Source organism: Dendropsophus ebraccatus, chromosome 10, assembly GCF_027789765.1.
Source record: "Dendropsophus ebraccatus isolate aDenEbr1 chromosome 10, aDenEbr1.pat, whole genome shotgun sequence".
NCBI lineage: Eukaryota > Metazoa > Chordata > Amphibia > Anura > Hylidae > Dendropsophus > Dendropsophus ebraccatus.
In genome coordinates, this window is record NC_091463.1 from 75,654,694 (window position 1) to 75,674,851 (window position 20,158).

A 20,158-nucleotide genomic window follows, 5' to 3' on the forward strand; every position below is an offset into this window, starting at 1 on the left:
GTCAGTCAGCTGCAGTAAAGGCAGGCACTATAAGGAAGACTGTGCACTCAGGCTGTATATACACCAGATAAGCAGCAGAACATAAAGAATTTGAAGGGTTCAAAGGAGCATTTCCTACAAGCTGTCCCACCCTCTCATGACTTTCCAGTTCTGCATGTACATGTTACCAGGGAAGTTACTTTGCCTGTTGCTATGTATACGTTCCTGTTCATGCTATTTATCTCTCTTCCTGTGTAATAGTCACATGATAATTGGTTTATATTCTTCTCTTTGTTTTCAGTGGATTATTAGCAGACTCTCTCAGTGTCTGACAGTCATGTAATAAAATTACTATACATTTAGCTGTTTCTTAAAAAAAAAAGTTAAAATAAAATCAAAGCACACAGCAGCGCCAAGTCTTTTTTTTTTAGAAGAAATTTTGTAGGTACTTTTTCTAATGGAAAATTACATTGTATAATGGTGCATTGCGTATAGAAATCTACTATATAACATGCATATATTTGACAACTATATGTGAGCAATACTATATAGCAGGGTGACAAGAGACGCAAAGGATCAAACCACATTGAAACCGTAAGAATATGATTAGTATGCACAATGTCCCACTGTGTCACCCTGTGGTATATATAAAGTGGTTGTCGCACATTTATCAGTTATCTAGGGGTGTGTAATGTATCTGGGTGGTGGACTAGTAAATTATAAGAGCTACCCGTTATTGTTTGTCAATTAAACAATCTTCTCTATTGGCTGGAGTCTGTTCAATGTGTATGCATGCCCTCGTGATAAATCAGCCTTTCAGCAATCAGGTGACTGGCAATTTTGCTTTTAAAGATGTTCTGCAGCAGCTGGTATTAATCTGTATCTCAGGATTTCAGCAGGTCTCAGCACCCGCTTTGATCAGTAACTTCTGACTTGCCTGAGACGCAGCATAGGTTCCTCCAGATGACAGTAACACTTGCAATGACTGCTGTGATAGTGACTGATTACTACATTGGATGTTTGTGTGTGTGTGGTCGGGGGGGCGGGGGGGGGGGGTCTTTCAATAGTTTACTATGCAACCCAGCCATTTCTTGTTAAGTTCCCGGGTGCAATGTGCCTCATACAGTATACAGATATACAGATACACATATACACACAACACACATATTGAACGCCTAACTTTTTGGGCAGTTCTGGAGGAAGGAGATCTTTGTATAGTTCTGGCTAGAGGAGGCTCGATACGGTGCTAAGGGAGAAAGTGATTCTGTATAGTGCTAGGGGAGAGACCCTCTGTACAGTGCTGGGGTAAGAGGCTCTGCACAGTGCTGGGGGTAAGAGACTCTGTACAGTGCTGGGGGTAAGAGGCTCTGCACAGTGCTGGGGGTAAGAGGCTCTGTACAGTGCTGGGGTAAAAAGCTCTGCACAGTGCTGGGGGTAAGAGGCTCTGCACAGTGCTGGGGGTAAGAGGCTCTGTACAGTGCTGGGGTAAAAAGCTCTGCACAGTGCTGGGGGTAAGAGGCTCTGTACAGTGCTGGGGGTAAGAGGCTCTGTACAGTGATGGAGGTGAGAGGCTCTGTACAGTGATGGAGGTGAGATGATCTGTACAGTGCTGGAGGTGAGATGATCTGTACAGTGCTGGAGGTAAAAGGCTCTGCACAGTGCTGGAAGTGAGTGGCTCTATATAGTGTTGGAGGTAAGAAGCTGTATAAAGTGCTGGAGGTAAAAGGCTCTGTACAGTGCTGGAGGTAACAGGCTCTGTACAGTGCTGAAGGTTAAAGGCTCTATGCAGTGATAGAGGTAAAAGGCTCTGTACTGTATTAAAGGTAAGAGGCTCTGTACAGTGCTTGAGTTAGGAGGCTCTTTACAGTGCTGGGGTGAAGCTCCGTAGATGGGTCCACTAACCAGCATCAATATATCTCAGCAAACAGGCAAAAACTGCTCCTCATTGACTGTTAGTGTTTCTGCTTTCATCGACTGGCACCTAGGGGTGTTTCTGCTGTTTCTGCTGTCATCGACTGGCACCTAGGGGTCTTCTTTCTACAAATATGGAGAGCTCAGCAGTCTCAGTCACAACATTTAGAGGTTTTGCTAAATGCTCTTACATCTGCCAGGTTGGTGGATACCTCAGATCTTGAACCCAAAGTCTGTGTGTGTACTGGCAGTGTGAGGTATGGCCATCACAATACTGGGTGGCCATTTCGATGGCTGTTACTATGCTAACTGTTTTGAGTTTTAGGCTGATTATACTGTAACTTACTTAATGGTACTTGAGGTCAATGTTACTGATTATTAAAAATGCATTTATAAATAAGTAAAAACCAGTAAAAATATATTTCTTGTAAGAAGGAACCAACATCAGTCCTGAATAAAAAAAAACTGATCAATAAGAAACCAACTACAGTGTCATTTACAGTAGTTATGCCAACAGCTGTGGCAGTAATGCCCGGAGGGAGGAGACAACTATCCCAAACGATAGAGGACGACTTGGTGACAGCCCCTTCCTGCGGCAAATGTTAATTTACAAACATGGACAAGAAAAATAAACAAATACGGGTGGTAAAGAAGCCAAGGGTCAGAACCTTCAGAATCAGGTCACAATTGGGCAGCTAGTACAACATCAAAACCAGGAGAATAGTCAAATAGCAGAGGGTCAGAATAAACAAAAAAATATGTCCGTCATTTTGCGTTTAAAATTGCATCTGTCATTTCGCTGTCTGGCCACCCGTCAATGCGATGATGGCTAGTGGTAAATTATTCTAGTTTAGGTGGACTAATTGGCCTTAGGGTGTGTCTTTAATTGAAACGTCCATTGAATTTAATAGTAAAAATTAAGAAAGTACGTAAAAAAAAGAAACACTGTGTGTGAACAACTAAAAAATAACGTCCGGTGTTTGCAAAAGACGTCCTGAAAATAATTTTTACGGTCCATTACTTTTACTTTGTAATTTTTTTCATTGTGTGCACTGGACGTACCTCATTCCACTGTCTTCAATGCATTAAATCGAAGTCAATTAAATCATGGCAAAAACAGACGCCTTTTTAAATAGAAAAAGTGGACACCTTTTCTGTATGCTAAACGTAGTGTAAACATACAGTAGCCCATAGCTGTTATGTGTGTACTTGAGGCATAGCACTACTCTACAGTATATCTTATTTTAGGTTATCCCTCAGCTAGTGGAGGATCATAGCTTCTATAATGGATTTCAATGCACTACAGTGCACACACAATCCTACTGTTCCCTCAGGGGCAGCAGCATGGAGAACAATATAGATCAATGTGAACAGTGAATCTTGCAATGGGGTGAGATCTTATATTCACAATAAGACAATGAGTTTTTGTACCCTCTGTTCAGCCTTAATATCCGCTCCGGGCCCTCTCCAGCAACTATCCCCCCCCTTCCCTCAGTCAGCTGCTTTGTTGTTTTTCAGAGCAGAACTCATGATGTATTTGATTAAATTTTTATCATCTGAATTTATTTAGGGATTTGCCTTGGGTCTGAGTTTGTTGGTTTTGTCTAGAGTTTTGATTCCTTTTAGGTATACAGTTTATAAATAATACTAGAAAATGTACCCGGCGCTGCCCAGGTATAAAGTGTCAGTGTGTTAATTAGATTTATTCTAAGGTGCCCAGGAGGACAATCTATGTCCTTGTTTTTTTTTTTGTTTAAGGGAAAATTGCCAGTAGCCCTATATGCCCCTATATACCCGACAGTTCTGCACTGTGTATGTAAATTGTAGCTTATGCACATTAGAAATAAACTAAAAGCTTCAAACATCCCTCCTGTATACAGTACCTGTAGCATATTGTATACAGTACCTGTAGTTGAGGGGGTCCTGTATACCTGTAGCGTATATTTGAGGGGGTCCTGTATACCTGTAGTGTGTAGTTGGGGGGGGGGGGGGTATGTATACCTGTAGTGTATAGTTGAGGGGGTCCTGTATACCTGTAGTGTGTAGTTGGGGGGGGCTGTATACCTGTAGTGTATAGTTGAGGGAGGTCCTGTATACCAGTAGTGTATAATTGGAGGGGGGGCTGTATACCTGTATTGTATAGTTTGGGAATTACTGTATATCTGCAGTGTATAGCTGGTAGAGGTCCTGTATACCTGTACTGTATAGCTGAGGGTCCTGTATACCTGTAATATATAGTTGGTGAAGGTGCTGTATACCTGTAATGTGTAGTTGGTGGAGGACTTCTATACCTGTAGTTTATAGTTTGAGGGTCCTGGATACCTGTAGTGTATAGTTGGTGGAGGTCTTGTATACCTGTAGTATATAGTTCTGGGGTCCTGTATACCTGTAGTGTATAGTTTGGGGGTCCTGTGTACCTGTAGTTTATAGTTGGTAGAGGTCTTGTATACTTGTAGTGTAAAGTTTGGGGGTCCTGTATAGCTGTAGTATAAAGTTGGTGAAGGTGCTGTGTACCTGTAGTATATAGTTGGGGGGGTCCTGTATACTTGTAGTGTATAGTTTGGGGTCCTGTATACCTGTAGTATAGAGTTGGTGGAGGTGCTGTATACCTGTAGTATAGAGTTGGTGGAGATCTTGTATACCTGAAGTATAGAGTTCGGGGATCCTGTTTACCTATAGTGTATAGTTTTGGGGTCCTGTATACCTGTAGTGTATAGTTTGGGGTCCTGTATACCTGTAGTATCTAGTTGATGGAGGTTCTGTATACCTGTTGTGTATACTTTTGGGGTCCTGTACACCTGTAGTGTATAGTTGGTGGAGGTCCTGTATACCTGTAGCGTATAGTTTTGGGTCCTGTGTACCTGTAGTGTTCTGTAGTATATAGTTGGGGGGTCGTGTATACCTGTACTGTATAGTTTTGGGGTCCTGTGTACCTGTAGTATAGAGTTGCTGGAGGTGCTGTATACCTGTAGTATAGAGTTGGTGGAGGTCCTGTATACCTATAGTGTATAGTTTTGGGGTCCTGTATACCTGTAGTATATAGTTGGTGGAGTTCCTGTATACCTGTAGTGTATAGTTTTGGGTCCTGTATACCTGTAGTATATAGTTGGTGGAGGTCCTGTATACCTGTAGTGTATAGTTTGGGGTCCTGTATACCTGTAGTATATAGTCGGTGGAGGTCCTGTATACCTGTAGTATAGAGTGGGTGGAGGTCCTGTATACCTGTAGTGTATAGTTTGGGGTCCTGTATACTTGTAGTATATAGGTGGTAAAGGTCCCGTGCACCTGTAGTGTATAGTTTTGGGGTCCTGTATACCTGTAGTGTCCTGTATACCTGCAGGGTCGTATTTACCATTAGGCACTTGTGGTCTCTCTAAAGCAGCACCAGGGAGCAGGGGGAAGGAAACAACTTTTTATTTTTTTTTAATTTTTCTAGTCTTCCACCTCCTGTTCAGACTTGCCAGAAAATCTAGTGTCTTTTCAAAGGGGGGTATGGTAGTATTGGTCAGGTCTGGTGTGGCAGTGTTATCCAGTCACGGTATGGTGGTATTGGTCAGGTCTGGAGTGGCAGTGTTATCCAGTCACAATGTGGCGGTATTGGTCAGGTCTTGTATGGCTGTGTTATCCAGTCACAGTATGGCGGTATTGGTCAGGTCTGATATGGTGGTGTTTAGAAGGGGTCTACCAGGTATTACTGTGGATGTTGTGAGGCAGCTTCCCTAGCAACCACAGCTCCCTGTGAAAATGAAAGCAGTAATCCTATTGGTTGCTAAGGCTCCAACTGCCGTGTCTGCTCCAGCTAATTATATCACCTGTGTTTGCAGTGAGGAGATTTTCCCATTCATCTCTATGGGGCGATCTTCCCCCTCCTCTCCTGTACATCTGGCGGGGACGGGACCTTTGCTAAAACCAGGGGCAGAACTACCACCGTAGCAGCTGTAGCGGCTGCTACGGGGCCCCTAACATCAGGGGGCCCGTGATCTCGGCCCCCTAAAGATGACCGCCTGCAACACCCGGCGGCCGAGCGGGCCTCCGCGGTGTTCAGTGTTCTGACTGACAGCGCGAGAAGCCACAGGCTTCCCGCCCTGTCAATCATTCTTGTGACCGCAAGCAAGCGTTCTGCTTGCGATCACAAGAGTGTCCCGCCCGATGTGCAGCTCTTTGGTGAAGTCCTGGCAGTGTCATCGCTGAGCACTCAGTGTGCGCCGCCGCTGCTGGGACTTCCGTTTTGTGTTCTTAGTACCGGAAGTCCCAGCCGCCGCGGTGCACACTGAGTGCTCAGCGATGACACTGCCAGGACTTCACCAGAGGCCTGCTCATCGGGCGGAGGCCGAGAGAAGAGGAGACCGGCGACCGACGGGGGAGCGTGTGGTTAGGTGAGTTATGTGTTTGTTTTTTTTTAATCAGAGGGGCAACACTGGGGGCTATGTGGGGACTGGGGGGGGCAACACTGGGGGCTATGTGGGGACTAGGGGGTGCACAATACTGGGGGCTATGTGGGGACTAGGGGGTGCGCAATACTGGGGGCTATGTGGGGACTAGGGGGTGCGCAATACTGGGGGCTATGTGGGGACTAGGGGGTGCGCAATACCTGGGGCTACCTTTATGGGGAATGTGGGCCATCTATAAGGGGAACTACACTGGGGATGGACTACACAGAGGGGGTCATCTAAGAGGACTACACAGAGGGGATCATAAACTGTACGGCAGGGATAGGGAACCTTGGCTCTCCAGCTATTGCAAAACTACAGCTTTATTTTTGACTGTCCACACATGATGGGAGTTGTAGTTTTGCAGAAGCTGGAGAGCAGAGATTCCCTACCCCTGATATAGGTGATGCACAGAGGGTGTCATCTACTATAAATGGATTACACAGAGGGGGATCTCTACTATAGTAGATGCACATGGGGCCATCTATATGGAGGACTGAACAAGGGGCAATCCATAAACTGTCTACACAGAGCCTAATTTGTCTGTCTGGCAGATTCTGTGGATTTGTGGCTCGGAGAAGTCCTTATAATGGCTAGGGCATATGGAGAAGAAAATGAAAAGGAAACAACTCTAATTAGAGAAGACGTCCACTCTGAGTCACTTAATATAACTGCAGTGTAATTTAAATGGTGTACAGAACCTGTGTAGAGCTGGGTGTGTTGATGGCATAGTGGTTGGTCGAGGAGGGGGGGGGGGGGGCAATCAAAGTTTGCTATGGGGCCCAGCCATTTCTAGTTACGCCCCTGGCTAAAACCTTCCCGGGCACCCAATGTATCTGTGGGCCAATTTTGAGGTCAAACGGTTCAGGCGTTTGGAAGTCTATATGGGACAGACGGACAGACAGACAGACAGACTTTCATTTTTATGATATAGATAACTTAAATATCACTGGACTTTTTCCAAAATTAAACCACACTGCAAATTGTATGTAAAAAGTAATGCAACCTGAAGAGAACAAAGCCATTCTGCTTAAGAAATTTGACATAAAACATCAATTCATGAGGAAGTTATTTTTTTGTGTGGTATGTGTGGTATTCAGTGTAATCTTTTGTTGTTATTATTAGCTGGCTATCTCTATTCATTCTTATAAAGCGACAGAAAGAGCCGAGTATGCCGGAAGAGCGCTGTACTCTGCTCTTTTTGTCAGCTCCATAGGAATGAATAAGGCCAAGGGTAACACGCCGTACCCACGGCTTTATTCATAATAGAGCCGGCGGGGCCAGACACCTCCTACTTTTCCTCTATCCTGTGGATAGGGGAAAAGTCAATTTTTTTCTGAGCAACTGCTTTAAAGGGAACCAATCCGCATAATTGTGCTGATATGGTTCTCAGCAGCTCAGTTTAGACCTACTGTGCAGCTCGCGGAGCATACCAGCACGGCCGCAGCAGTAGCTTTACAAAGGGCAAAATAATGTTTTATTATGCCGCATAAGAGGGGGCAACTAGTCATCTGGGCGGGGAGCTATTAACGAGTCTCTCTGCATGTCAATCATCCCAGTACTGCATGCTGACAGGCAGACAGCCATGACTAGTCACAAGCAGCTTCCCGCCCAGATGACTAGTTCCCTCCCCCGTCGTGACATAATACATTTTTTTTCCCCTTTGTAAAGCTGCTGCTGCAGCCGTGGCAGGTAAGCTTCGTGAGCTGCACAGATTTATACTGAGTTGCTGGGAACCACATCAGCACAGCTGTGCCTATTGGTTCCCTTTAAATGAGCTCCAAACTGTAGCTTCACTATACAAAAAAAAAAAAAAAGTATAAATGTTCCAAACTAAACACAGGTCAAATGAGGCAATGCTAACCCTGCCCATATTCCTTATCCCTCCTCTATATTAAAAAAAAAAAAAAAAGATTTTTTTTTTCCCCCCAAACAACAAGGATCATCCAGAATAGCTAGAGAACTATTAGTGGCCAGGATGTATTTCTTAGAAGATATGACTCTCCTCCTTACTGTGGTGGTGTCTTGTCTTATCCTACTCACAAGTTATAAACATTTCTGGAGAAAAGGAAACTTACCACCTGGACCGACCCCTCTGCCAATATTAGGAAACTACCTACAGCTAAGAGGAGGAGACATGACAAAATCCCTGCTGAAAGTAAGTGTTTATTAAGTTTGTTTAATCTGTGAGTGTAACTTGATTTTTTTTTTTTTTTTTACATATGTCTGAAGAACTCACAAGCTCCTGTACCAGGTTGTGTAACTATGAAAGTTTGGGCGGATCATCAGTATTTACTGTTATTGTGTTTCAGAACATGAGGATAGGAGCATAACATAGCAGCTATGCAGGATCAGAAAGAATCAACTTTTTGCAAATCTCTTTAAATTTGAGCTAATTTATGATGGAAGGGTGGGTTCATACTGAGGAATTCTCGCAGATAATATCCACGGAATTCCGCTGTCTGTCCGCGCGCACGGCCGTGCGCCTTTCAGACGGCTCCACAGACACCATTCTATGAGCCGGCGTATTCGCTATCCGCCAAAAGAAGTGACATGTCTGCGAGAATTCCTTAGTATGAACCTACTCGAAATCAGAAAACTGTGCGGGATTTGTTACATGATGGACACCAATGATACCAAGTAAATGTCATTGACCTATTATAAGATCCATGATGATATGCTGAGGTATCTGTGATTTCGTCGATAGGACAAGTGCAGCAAGCTATAAGTGGCAACAATTTAGGATTTTGCAAGTGTTGTCGAATAGAGTGGGACAGGGCTTTAATGTCCCATGTCTTGGGATATAAATATGAACAGTATATTCATGTATGCAGTTGTTAAAATATAATGTTACTGCAGACAATGGTTTCTTTTAAAACATAGGGCTGTAGCGACTAGATGGATGACTAGTGGTTGGTTTTAGTTCCATTTGGCAGATGCACTTTAAGCAGTTGTACTGTATGGGCGGGGGGATGGGTGACCAGTGTAGGGTTAGAAGGAGAAGGTGTCAGAATGACCAAAATAAGGTAAAATGAGAGTGAGGGAGTGGTCATATGGTCTAATTTGGGGTTTGAATATATTTTGGGGTCCATTGTCTGTATTTAGGGGTCTGGTTGAGGTCTGAAATAAAGTTGCGGTTTGATTTGGGGTGGCACATTATAATATACTTAATACCTCAATGACTTCCCAGGACTAGAAAAGTGAATAAAAAAAAAAATGTAGAAATATATGTTTGTTCGTTTTTTTAAGAAAAAAACTTACCTTAAAAAAATGTAAAGAAAAAGGGGGGATAAAAAGGAGAAGTTGTGTGCACACATCTGTGTCCTGTCTCCATGGGTTCTGTATTGTAGCTTCTAATACGGGCTATGTGGGCACGGGCTAGTTAATTAGAACAGAGACAGTTAATTGATGCAAGGTGACTAAAAGTAGACTCATCACAATTGGTGTTGCCACATGTAGAAATGACTAAACTATTTAATGTGTACCTTTGATAAATGTGTTTTTTGATAAATGACTATTGTGGACAGGTCAAATATTTTATTTCCAGCACAAAACGCATTGCCACATTATAGTCACATTATACCGGGTCTCACGCTGGAGATGGGTGCTTTGGAGATGGACCAGCAAGGTCTGTCTCCTCATGTACAGTTACAAGCAGGGACACGACACCTCCATTAAAGGGGTACTCCAGTGGGGGGGCACTTTTTTGCTGGGACCCGGGAGGAGGTGGCCGAGGGAAAAGACGTCCACTCACCTCCCCGGTTCTAGCGACAGGTCACGCATCGCTGCACTCCGGTGCCTGGTTGCCGGCCGCTTCCGGGTGTCTAAAACGGGCCGTCTCAGGTCTGCTCAGCCATTCAGTGAAGGAGGCGGGATCTGAGCTGACTTGAAACGGATCCCACCCCCTTCACTGAGTGGCTGAGCGGACCAGAGACGTCACGTCTCGGACCTGCGTCTGACACCCGAAAGCGACCGGAAACCTGGCACCGGAGCGCCGCGATGCGGGTCCTGCCGCTGGAACCGGGGAGGTGAGTGAACGTCTTTCCCCTCGGCCACCTCCTCCCCGATCCCAGAAAAAAAGTGCCCTCCCCCCCGCTGGAGTACCCCTTTAAAGTGGAATTATCGCTAGGTTCTTCCCAGAGAACCTGCTGATATGCCGCAGTAGCTGTGTCCCTCAGTAGTATATGGCCATTAGTTTCACCCCTCTCCTCCCTCACATTGTTTCTAAAATTCAAAATGGTAGTAATTTAGAAAAATTACTTTTGTGCTCCGTGCGGCACACTCGATTAAACTCTGCTGTCTGTGCAACACTCTTACCAAGCTTATGGTTTTCTCTAGTTCCCCATTCAGATAACTAGACCAGTCGCGGAAATGTCCGCAGTAAAGCTGCTGTAATTTATCAGGGTCAATCATGGGTTTTTTAGGGAGGAGGAGTCTATAACTTTGACGTGACAATATGTATTTCCAATTCCCATCCAGCTTAGTGAGAAGTATGGAGAGGTGTTCACCGTTTATCTAGGATTCCGACCAGTCATAGTGGTCACAGGATATAAATCTGTAAAAGAAGTTTACGTGGACAGAGGGGACGATTTCTTAGCTCGAGGCGATGTTCCTTCATTTGATTTTCACTTTAAAAACTATGGTGAGTAATGTATTTAGTTTATTAGGCTTAATTAAAATGATTATAATGCAGCCACAAGGCTCTGCCTGATGTATGATGGCCTGACTGTATGAGGCTATTAGATAGGTCAATATACCGGTCGGCCTAGGCCTCTTGGCTGTAATAAGGATGATAATTGTAGATAAATACTTATGCAAGTTACAAATTTGTACAGCCTTTTATGTGAAGTTTGCATTTTATTCTATAATGCTTTACTTCTTACATCATTTGATATTTTGTAATTGACTGTTTATTACTATTTAGGAATTGTTTTCACCAGCAACATGGACAGGTGGCGGGAACTTCGTAGATTTTCTCTTTCTACTTTGCGGGATTTTGGCCTGGGAAAACGAAGTATAGAGGATCGGATTCACGATGAGGCTTTGTGTCTTGTGACGGAATTAAAGAAAACAAAAGGTTGTTATAGACAATAACCAAATAAAGTATATAAAGCACAGTGGGCGTGTTGGAATTAGCGAGCGGCCAGGTAGTGGATGGCAGCATCACTGTGATCTCTCCCCAGCTATATCTTCTGATCGCAGAGGGTCTCATTGCTGATCAATAACTTTTGACATGCCTGATCACATGTCAAATGTTATTTTTTAATAACAATGACTCTTTAAAACAAATAGCAAAATACTGAATTGCGACTTCATAAAAAAACATGAAGGGTAAAGAGGGTAAAGGTCTTCATTGACAGTGTACAATGTATAAAGCTACGAAAGGTAATGGCAAAAGAGGTATAAGACCATGTGAGAATAAGAAAAATAGACTTCAGCTTACCAGTTCTTTGGCAGTAAAAGATAATCGTAGGGTGCAGTTTTATGTCAAAAATCAGTAGGGTTTTTTTTTGTACATTTTTCATTTTCTAATGAGTAACTAAAATTTACTACATCAGACAGGTCAAGAGTAGAGATGAGCGAACCAACCTGAGCTTACTGTAAGCTTACTTATCTTTAGTCAGGTGACAGCTCCTCACAGATGACGTCATCCTTGCTTGTAGACTTTCTCTTTCCTTTTTTCTCTGCATCCAGCCTACACCACCTTGATACTCCTACTGTGACATACTCCTTTGGAGGAGAGACAGATGGGCCTCTGACTGGGGAGGGTGATGAACAGGCCGGGACAACAGAAGCTGAAGGGGAAGCACAGGCAACCTCAGATGTTTGTTGGTTTTTCAGGTGTCTCATTCATTGCAGCTTATGTTTTGCATTTAGGTCTCCTATCATGCATGTCATGCTGAGGTTATTCATATTTACACCTCGATCGAGGCCCTGGTGGCACAGTGTGCAAACGATCTGTGTGTCATCATTGGCGAGTTGGCAGAAAAATGTCCAGGCCAGAGAGCCTCTCTGAACTGGCTTTCGCATGCTCCGTCCTTTGGCATGGTGGGCAGTACAAGTTGAGGTACCGACTGTGGGCTGTCCGTTGTGCTTTTGCCCCTTGCTCCATTTTTTTTCTCTTTCTCTGTGGCTTGGGGATCACCACTTCTTCCCCCGGACTTTCATGGATCTTCAGTCAAAATAGGGTCTAGGACCTCATGATCACCCTTCCACCCACTCCTATCTGCTACCCTCCACGACAGCCTCCACACTTGTGAAAGTCTCAGCAATTGGCAGTTGGGTTTCATAATCTAAGATGGTCCTCTGCCAATTGGCCAACCCTTCCCTCCTCTTCTTCCTCTATCAGAATTCATTGGGCATCAGCGCATTTGAGGTCCTTAACTTGGGTAGGTGGACCACTAAATCAATGGGAGCAGAGTCGTCAAAAAGCAGTAGTAATTGCTGCCTCCACGACTCCAGACTGCTGAAAGTCTCAGTAATTAGCAGTTGAGTTTCAGCATTGTCCAGCAACCACGTTTTTTTTTTTTTTTTTTTAAATGGCCCAGCCACAGCAGTTAGTGGCTAACTCCCAGGCTACTGGGCCCCCAAATCCTAGTCCATGGACTTTCTCGGCACCCAAGCTCTTAACCAACAAACTTTCTGGCCACCACTTCCTAATCCACAAACTTTCAGGACCCGCACTACTCCTAATTCATGGACGTTATTGCATCCCACCTCTTATCCCATGGACGTTAAACAACCCCCCCCCCCCCCACCCACAAACACATACATAGTTCCTGAGCAGTATTTTGTGGCAGGGCAGTTAGATAATTTTTTTGTGGCCTGTCTGTCTCTGCCCACACTAGCAACCTCTCCTTACTCTTATTACCAGCAGAATGGTAGGACGTAACTGCTGCTATTATACACTGGGGTCATATGTCCTGCCTGTCCAATCACAGCCAGACCTACACTGAGCTGTCAGCAGCCTTTCAACAAACTTTATTGTTTGTCTGAACTACAGACCCAATCACTGCATTCTCTGCAATGTTTGTGGTTGGGTCTGCGTAGCCGAACACGTGGGTCATCACTAATGACTAATAGTAGCCTATCCTAATGAACCACTTCAATCCTTTCGTGAAAGGAAAACTTTCTCTCTGTCAGTCTAGCTAGTCAGAATCACTTTGATTTTCACTCCCAGCCTAAGTAAATTTGTAAAATAAAAATTATACCAAACAGAAAGATAGGCAAGAATAAATATGAGGATGCCACATAGTGCACAGTGATTAGAATGGGTATTTTGTTATTCTAATATAAAACAAAACAAACAAATAAAAAAAAAAGATGATTTTGGGCTTTGAGAGTATGGACAGCTTTCACATAGGTTTTTCTTTTTAATTTGTACTGACTGGTATTGAAACAAAAAGGAGCATGTAGTATGATCCTCACCTTTGGGTCGAATGGCAGATAAAGCCACAAAAAGTAAATAAGTAAAATCAAATAGAAATGTTAAATACGACAGAAGGTTAATGTATGATCCCAGTTGAAGAATACAGCCTGACTTGGCACACCAAGTTATTGATTATTTGTTAAAAAGGCACATTTCAAGAGCAAATAGGAACAGAGGGAAAAATAATAAAACTGGACTATTTTTTTTTTTTATAGTGGAATATTAACTTCAGTGTAGCTTATATTTTTTTCTTGCATGCTATTAACAAACTTACCCACATAAAGCTTCTTGTAGACAACAGTTTCACAGACTTATTTTAGCCTGTGTTTGGGCGGAAAGCTTGGACCTTCTGTGGTTAAACTAACCCTCACATATATTACATTCAGGCTCCAGCAGCAAAACAGGAGTGTAAATAAGCCCATGGCAAGATAGAGCTAGTCATCCTGATTCTGGGCATACCTTTTTTCCTGTAAGTTTGTAACAAGAGTAGAGTTATTGTCAGGGCGAAGAGCATATGGCCTCCTTGCTCTGGCATTTAACTGTGAGCACTCATTACGAGCACTCACAGATAAAGAAACAAGTGCTGGGTGGACCTTGGTACACTCCGTGCTGCCTCTGGTCCTGCAGTCACCCCCCCCCACACACACTTCTAATAACAGGGACTGCTGCCTGAGGCCACAATATATTGTAATAATTTCTTTCAATACATTATGTACATTTAACAACATGTATTTTGTGTATTTTTCCTGCATTTTTATCTTTCTCTCTTATTGTTCTAGAATCATTTGTTAAATCTCGACAGTACATAAGTAAAGCTGCCTGCAACGTTATCTTCTCCATCATGTTTGGACATCGTCATGATTATGAGGATTCAGAGCTCCTTGATGCTATTTCTTTAATGTATACAGCTTCTGCCATTGTCAGCTCGGAATGGGGCCAGGTAAGGATTAAAGAAGGTTTGATCCCAACTAGAGATAAGCAACATTTTTTGTGGATCAACATTAAGCCTAAATGGGCACTAGTATTGGAAAAAAAAACAAAAAAACCTTTTAACAACTTTGTCACAAGGACATATGAAAAGTTTTGATTGGTCAAGTCCTCACTGCTAACATCAAACATCACCCTATTTTATTTTTAATAACAGGCACACGTTAAATCAGTTGTCCTCAACAATTCTTCAATGCTTGTTCAGCAAACAGCTATCTCTCCCGACACCTCTATAGTGTCCATGTGTTTGGTTGTCTGGAGCTATATGCTTTGCTTTATTTGACATCAAATGGTGTTTACAGATTTACGATTAAAACTGTTACTGTTACTATGCACTAAAGTCTCAATATATTTGCTTTAGTTATATGAGATTTTCCCCTGGTTCATGCGTTTTATCCCTGGAGCCCACCAGAAGACCTTCATCTGTATGAAAAAACTCCTTCAGTTTGTAGAAAAAAGAGTTCAAATGAACCAAAAAACACTGGATGAGAATAACCCCAGGGACTTCGTTGATGCTTTTCTCATTAAAATGGAGAAGGTAAAGAAAGGGTCCAAGGAACCCTGTAAGTCTATATGAATCTTTACTATGACCAATGCTTCTAAGGGTGCGTGCACACTACGAAATTCCTATATATGACCCGCAGCGGATTCTGTCGCTCGCACCCGCATGCGGAGGTGTGCATCTCCACCGGTGCCATAGACACTATTATATGCACGGGCGGATTCCGCATTACACCAAAAGAATTGACATGTCAATTCTTTCGGTGGAAAGCGGAATCCACCCATGCATAGAATAGTGTCTATGTCACGGGCGGAGATGCGCGCTGCCGCGTGCGGGTGAGAGCGTCGGAATCCGCCACGGGTCATACGCGGGTATTCCGTATTGTGCAAGCACCCTTAGGGCCCATTCAAACTAGGCAAAAGTGGCGGAATTTCAATTCTTTGAGTGGAGAACGGAGGAGCACAAGAAAAGTAATTGAAACAATGGTACAGGTGGTGTCGGAGGCATGGGCTCTGCTTGAAATTCCACCACTTTTGCACCTTTTTTTTTTTGCTCCTAAGGGAGAGAACCTTTGTAATGTAAAAATACTTCCTCTTTTATTTACAGGAAAAAAATAATCCCAAAAGTGAATTTCATCTCACCAATTTGGTGAACAGCACTCTACAGATTTTCTTTGCTGGGGTGGATACCATTAGCACAACCCTGACCTATTCTCTTCTTCTCCTTATGAAACATCCAAATGTCCTTGGTAGGTACAAGATTTTTCTGTTACTTAAAATAATTAAATTTTACGTAAGAGAATATGGAAAAATGAAGAGGAGGGTTCATGGGAACAAGAAAACACCCTCAACAATTACTTTCTGTGGACCTGTTATACACTTTTTCTTAGGAGCTTAGCTCGCTTCATAGCGGGTGAGCAACGGCTTCTATCAGAAGTGACAGGATCAGCTCCTGTCACTCAATGATTGGGACTAGGGATGGTCCGAACCCACCGAGGTTCGGGTTCGGCTCAACCCGAATGCTCGGCATCGGATTCCCGCTGTCTGCCCGCTCTGTGCAGCGGGCGGATCCAGCGGGAGGACCGCCTGGAAAACTGGGATACAGCCTATGGCTATGGCTGTATCCCAGTTTTCCAGGCGTTCCTCCCGCTGGATCCACCTGCTGCACGGAGCGGGCAGACAGCGGTAATCATTGCTGATGGTTCAGGTTCGTACGAACTCCGTACGAACTCGGTTCGGACCATCCCTAATTGGGACCCCTGCAGTGTGTAAAAAGTGTAAAAAAAAAAAAATGTTTTATAAACCTATGCCGAAGCCCCTCCTCTAATACAAGTTAAAATGACCCCCCTTTCCCATTATATAATTAAAACATGTAGAAATAATTAAAAAAATAAACATATACATCATAGCATGAGTAACAGTCTGATCTATATAACAAGTCCCATCTATATAACAATATTGTGCTCACACGGTAAATGGCGTTCATGAAAAAAGCACTAGAAATGCAATTCATAAGAGGAAAAGTGCAGCACTCACAATTAATTAATTGCAAACTTTAGGCCATTAAAATCATGGGATGTGGATGGACGAGGTGAAGGACTGCTTCCCGCACTCCCATTGTGAGAGTATGTGAAACGGTCCGTTGCTTTGTCCATCCACTCCCATTATTTTTTGAATGGACTAAAGTTTGCAAACAAAATAAATGGTGAGTGCCGCACTTTTTCTTTTATGAACTGTATTTTAAGTTACATGCGCATGTCGAATCAGACCGAATTCCTGATGTAAACGGACATTATACCAGTAGTGGAGCAATGACAAGGTAAACGTCTTTTATTGAGATCAAAAAAGTGCTAGGATTGTTAATTTTTTTTTTGTTTCATTATATAGTAAATAAATAAATAAACAAACAAGGAAAACATTACATATACATAAATATTACTAGAGCTCATGGTGCAAAAAATGACATCCCATACAGCCCCGTAGGCGAAAAAATAAACCTGTTGTAAAAGTCATAATAGAGCAATTTTAAATATTTAAAGCGACTCTGTCCCCCCCCCCCCCAAAAAAAAAAAAAAAAAAAAAAAACACTTGTACCTTCGGATAGCTGCTTTTCATCCAAGATCTGTCCTGGGTTCCGTTCGGCAGGTGATGCCGTTATTGTCCTAAAAAACAACTTTTAAACTTGCAGCCCCGTGCCCAACGGCCGGAGCTTAGAGTATCTGTGCCCTAACATTGCACCTCCGCTCTATCCCTCCTCCCCATCCTCTTTATCATTAGGAATGCCACTGGAATATTTTCTCCTGTCTGAACATTGCACAGGTGTCTTAACCATCCAGCCCATGTTCAGTGGGAGACAATCTGCCTGGAGCATTCCTAATGATAAGGAGGGCGGGGAGGATGGACAGAGAGGATGTGTCAGCCTAATGCATACACAATCTAAGCCCCGGCCGTTGGGCACGGGGCTGCCAGTTTAAAAGTTTTTTTTTAGGACAATAACTGCATCACCTGCCGAACGGACCCCAGGACAGATCTTGGATTAAAAGCAGCTATCCAAAGATACAAGCGGTTTGGGGGGGTCAGATTGTGGGTACAGAGTCACTTTAAGACAAGGAGAAAAAAAATTGAAATGCAAAACAAAAAATTGGCCTGGTCATTTAAGTTATTTTGGGGGCTGGGTCATGAAGGGGTTAATGAAGATGTCTACTGCTAGACCTCTGCTGCCCATTATTGTGTTAGATGCTCTGTTAGAAAACTTGGTTCAAATGGTTCCTAAGACTATTGTGGAATATTCTATTTGGAACTTTTGGACTATAATTATTGACTGTGTGAAAGCATTGATCATTGATTATTTATCATTCCTGCTAGCCAAAGTTCAAAAGGAGATTGACAAAGTCATTGGTCGAGACAGATGCCCAAAGATTCAGGACCGGAACCAGATGCCATTCACTGAAGCTGTTATTCATGAAATACAAAGATTCATAGATTTGCTCCCATTTGGGTTGCCACGGAAAACAACAAGAGACATTACATACAGAGGGTACTCCATACCTAAGGTGGATATCTAAGACCTTTAAAAATGTTTACTATTTTGTTTAATTTCAATACAAAAAATTTGGGTCATTCCTTATGTGTTATTTCTGTCCACAAAGGGTTAATCTGATATTAAACGGGTTATCCAGTGCTACAAAAACATGGCCACTTTCTTTCAGAGACAACACGACTCTTGTCTCCAGTTCAGGTGCAGTTTGCAATTAAGCTCCATTCCCTTCAATGGAACTGAGCAGCAAAAACCCGCCCAAGCTGGAGATAAGAGTGGGGCTGTCTCTGGAAGAAAGTGGCCATGTTTTGTAGGGCTGGATAACCCCTTTAACTAAGAAGGTTTAGACATTCCCACTGAGTCATCGGTGAAACCAATGGATATTTTTAGATACTTTTAAGTGAGAGAAACATAGTAGCCACTCTACACTGTGGTTCTGGGTGAGGGATTATTCCCTATCTTCTATTAAAGGGGTTATCCAGAAAAAAACACAGCTACTTTCTTGCAAAGACAGCACCACTCTGTCTCCAAGTTGTGTATGATGTTACAATTTAACCCCATTTACTACAATAGAGCTGTGCTTCAAAACCCAAACCCAAACTCGAGACAAGAGTGGCGCTATTTCTGGAAGAAAGCGCCAATTTTTTCTAAGCCTGGATAACCTCTTTAAGGTATTTGTCCTCTAAGTTCTCTAAACCATTCCCTTTAAGCTGTCCTCTCTTATAATTCCAGAACACCAATGTGTATCCACTGTTGTCCTCTGTATTGAAAGACCCTGCCTGTTTCCCATACCCAACTGAATTTAATCCCAAAAATTTCTTGGATGAAAATGGGAAATTTAAAAAGAATGATGCCTTCATGCCTCTGGCTACAGGTATTTTTAATCCTAATGTTGGAAATTCTTGTTTTGTAGCTTAAAACTAAAAGATTTTCTTGAATTCTTTAACTTTTTTTTTTTAATTTAGGCTTAGCTCACACTATGCTTTAGGCCTCTACTATTCTTTATCATACATTCTATTTTGTGATATGCACATTTCTATTTTTGCTCTTCTGCAGGTAAAAGGATTTGCATGGGAGAAGGCCTGGTCCGAATGGAGCTGTTTGTTATTTTAGTCACTATATTACAAAGTTTTAACTTGAGAGCACCTGTTGCTCTGGAGGACTTGGTTATCACACCAGAGATATCTGGCCTGGGAAATTTACCAAAACTCTACAAAATGGCTTTTATCCCTCGTTAAATATTAACTTTTCTCTGCATCACATTGTGCTGTCAAATTCTTACAGTAGACATGCAGTTTCCTAAGTTTTTGGAACCAGAGCACAAAATAGTATAACTCAATTTTTTTTTTAGACTGACTTCGGGTCGTCTTTGAAGTAAATCTGTCAGCTGGAGTTCATGTTCCATGTTTTCTTCAGTAAACACTTTACCTGTTTAAGTTACTTGGATTCACTGTTTACTGCTACACCCTCTCTACACCAGTTCTATTACAAAAAGCTGTGTGTCAGTGTATCCAGGGGTGGGCAAACATACCACTCCTGGCCACTGTGACAAGTGCCTTGTTTAATACTACAACAACCAGCCCTGGCACATAACAACTGGCCCCCTGGGCCACTGCATTTGTCTGTCAAGGATTTTAAGTTAGACCGATTGTTTAGTGGTCTTTATAGATGGTTTAGCTAAGGTTACATGCATCAGTCAAAATCCATCTCCTATATCCAGGATACTTTAGTAGACATGAAAGTTGTGAGGGTACCATCCATTGTGAAGGCTCTAGGCGCCTAATGGTGGTGTCTCTGGGCAGCCTGCTGGCCCTCTGAGAGGATAGCATGAACAAGTTCCAGACACTCTATTAAATTGACATAATCGCTGAGAAGGTACCATCA

General features: G+C 42.9%; 1 protein-coding gene across 1 annotated transcript; it reads left to right on the forward strand.

Moving 5' to 3' along the window:
• Window positions 1–8,256: 8,256 nt before the first annotated feature.
• LOC138766077 (cytochrome P450 2A10-like) lies at window positions 8,257–19,531 on the forward strand. Its single transcript, XM_069943411.1, has 9 exons — window positions 8,257–8,478; window positions 10,800–10,962; window positions 11,245–11,397; window positions 14,529–14,689; window positions 15,098–15,274; window positions 15,845–15,986; window positions 18,103–18,290; window positions 19,007–19,148; window positions 19,331–19,531. The coding sequence occupies exons 1-9, from the start codon at window positions 8,299–8,301 to the stop codon at window positions 19,510–19,512; spliced, it is 1,488 nt and encodes a 495-aa protein (XP_069799512.1). The 5' UTR covers window positions 8,257–8,298; the 3' UTR covers window positions 19,513–19,531.
• Window positions 19,532–20,158: the final 627 nt, after the last annotated feature.